The 2,433-nt window shown below is 39.2% G+C and overlaps 1 protein-coding gene across 1 annotated transcript; it reads right to left on the minus strand.

Annotated features, from left to right (window-relative positions):
* Nucleotides 1–226: 226 nt before the first annotated feature.
* Nucleotides 227–1,972, minus strand: LOC125580100 (tubulin-folding cofactor B-like; the record flags this gene model as incomplete). The annotated part of the gene is made up of 3 exons (XM_048744074.1): nucleotides 227–1,465; nucleotides 1,728–1,789; nucleotides 1,831–1,972. Coding segments are annotated over 3 exons (480 nt in total), but the record flags the coding sequence as incomplete, so codon positions are not given.
* Nucleotides 1,973–2,433: the final 461 nt, after the last annotated feature.

Genomic DNA, 2,433 nt, shown 5'->3' on the forward strand with positions numbered 1-2,433 from the left:
TAAAATTTATAATTTAGTAAAAAATGTATAAAAAGCTAAAGAATAATCTATATTTAGGAAAATAAGATTATATCCTTTATAACGGGCGGACCCCCACCAGAGGACTCAAACCACAAACACAGAGACTCAACTCAACTCTGTCTCTCCCTCTTATACGGTGGGAAGAAGATAATAGTCTCCATCTCCAATCTACATGAAGCTACTCTTTTCTCTGTAAGTCCTTGTGGTATCCCTTCTCATCTTTTAGCTATGGACTTGCTAGATTGCCTTGGTCCGGTGATGTTGCCTATATCGATGATAATGCCAAGAAGGATCTAAACCGGCCTTACGGGAGAGTTAACCGGAAACAGCTCAAATCCAAAATGCTTCAGAAATGCATAACAAACGGCGTTACGTTTCATCAGGCTAAGGTCACTAGCGTGGCTCACTAGGAGGTGAGCTCCACTGTGGTCTGCAGTGACGGTGTGAAGATTAAGGCTTCGGTGAGAGGAGATGAACTCTCTGCTGAGGTGTGGAGAGACTTGTAGCCTGTTTTGGGATGGATATTTTGCTGAAGCTCGATTTGGAAGCTACTAGGAGATTCTTTGATGCGTTCTTTGATCTGCAGACAAGTTACTGGCATGGCTTCTTGTCGTCGAGGCTGCTTCTCCCGGATTTGGTGTTCTTTGGGTGTTCTCTCTTCTCGCATGCTTCTAATAGATCGAGATTTGAGATCATGACAAAGGGAACTGTTCCTCTTGCTAAGATGATCAACAACTTGGTGCAAGACATAGACTGAGAGTTCTTTTCCCTTCGTGATATATATATATGCAAAGCTGTTGAATAATTGAGTATATCATAACTTTCATAAAAATTTAATTACTTAAGCGTTGTTGCATTGTGTTTTAACCAAGCAAAGTGTAGTGAATAGTAACATAAAGAGTGGATGTAGAACACAAAAGCCAAAATCTCTCAAACTCCTTTCTCTGGTTTGACGTAAAGGGTCTCTTTCAGGATACTCACCAACCTGCAAGCCAACACACAGAAAATGTGGCTTACAAATTCAATCTATGCAGCCAACTAAATAAGAACATAGTCCACCCTAGAGCCAAATATAGTAGAATTCAACCAAAACTTAGATTGAGAGTGATACATAATCTTAGGCCTATTAAGGCATTAACTAGTCTTATAGCTAACCAATATAAGAACCTCAAAGAGGTTTTACTAGCACAGAAACATGAGCTGCAAGTGGAAACAAAGTTGGAGAACAAGAAAAGACTTGTTGTATGTACTTTATACTGTGAAGGAGTTCAAACTTAATGTGACTATAATATAGAAAGAAGTTTACATACATGCCATCGTGTTTGCCAAGGGGTTCATCATACTGGATCCCAACCCAATAGCCAGGACCCAACGACTCTGCTCTTCCAACATATTTGACCACTCCTCTTTTCTCCCCTGCCTCAAATTGGCATCTATCTCCCACCTTAAATATTTTTTTGACATCAAGACAAAAATACTAAATTAGAAGCAGAATACAAAGAGATCTTGTCTCACAAAAATAACAAGACAGGGAGAGAAGTCTTTAAACACAAAAAAAAAAGAAAGAATCTAACTCACTTTGATATTTACACATAGATATTCCTTCATCTGGTGAAACGATCAAACCATCATATTTGCCAGTGACTATGCCAAAAAAAACTTCAGTTTGACCGAATGTTTGACAATAAGCAAAAAATTACAGTTACCTTAACCTCAGAAGCAGCTGGATTCTGAGACACTCTTTTTTCTTTGAACTTCCTAAAACTGTCTGGTATGTGAAACACCAACTCTAGGCAGTAGAAAACTTACCAGTTCGTTTAGCATAGTCCTCTTCTGAGATGTTATACTTCTCAACTAATGAGGTATCTTCAAGCCAGCCTCCAGTTGTGACCGAGGAAGGATCAAGATCCACTATGTGCAACTGAAACCTTTTGAAAGCACCACAAAAGACCAATCAGATGGAGTGATAAAACAATAAGCCATACATTTCACTAAATGCGTCTATCAAGATCACAGTAAACATCCGCAGCGAAGCTCTTGAGGTTGGAGTGAGTAACGTGTAGAAGTACAGAGTCTTTCCACCCTCTAGACCTGACAAAACTACCTTGTCGGAAATCGAATCAATGTGGGAGAGAGAGTTTTTCCGACAGAAGCGGAAGTAAGTTCAAGCGAAAGATTTTTTGTCTGTTTCAATGTTTTTAAAAGCCGAACCGGCAACCGAACCGGAGAAGTTCTTAATCATGGTTTATTTTTCCGGTTATATGCGGTTTTTAGCCGATTTGGTTTTCTTTAATTTTTTACTTTTTTTTCATCAGATATTGTACTGGAAGATCAAGTATGTGAGCCGGTTACAGTACCTTTGGGACCAGATTAAGAAAGGAGAAGTGGAAAGTTCCTGACTTACTGGTAGCA

Source organism: Brassica napus, chromosome C1, assembly GCF_020379485.1.
Source record: "Brassica napus cultivar Da-Ae chromosome C1, Da-Ae, whole genome shotgun sequence".
Classification (NCBI taxonomy): Eukaryota; Viridiplantae; Streptophyta; class Magnoliopsida; order Brassicales; family Brassicaceae; genus Brassica; species Brassica napus.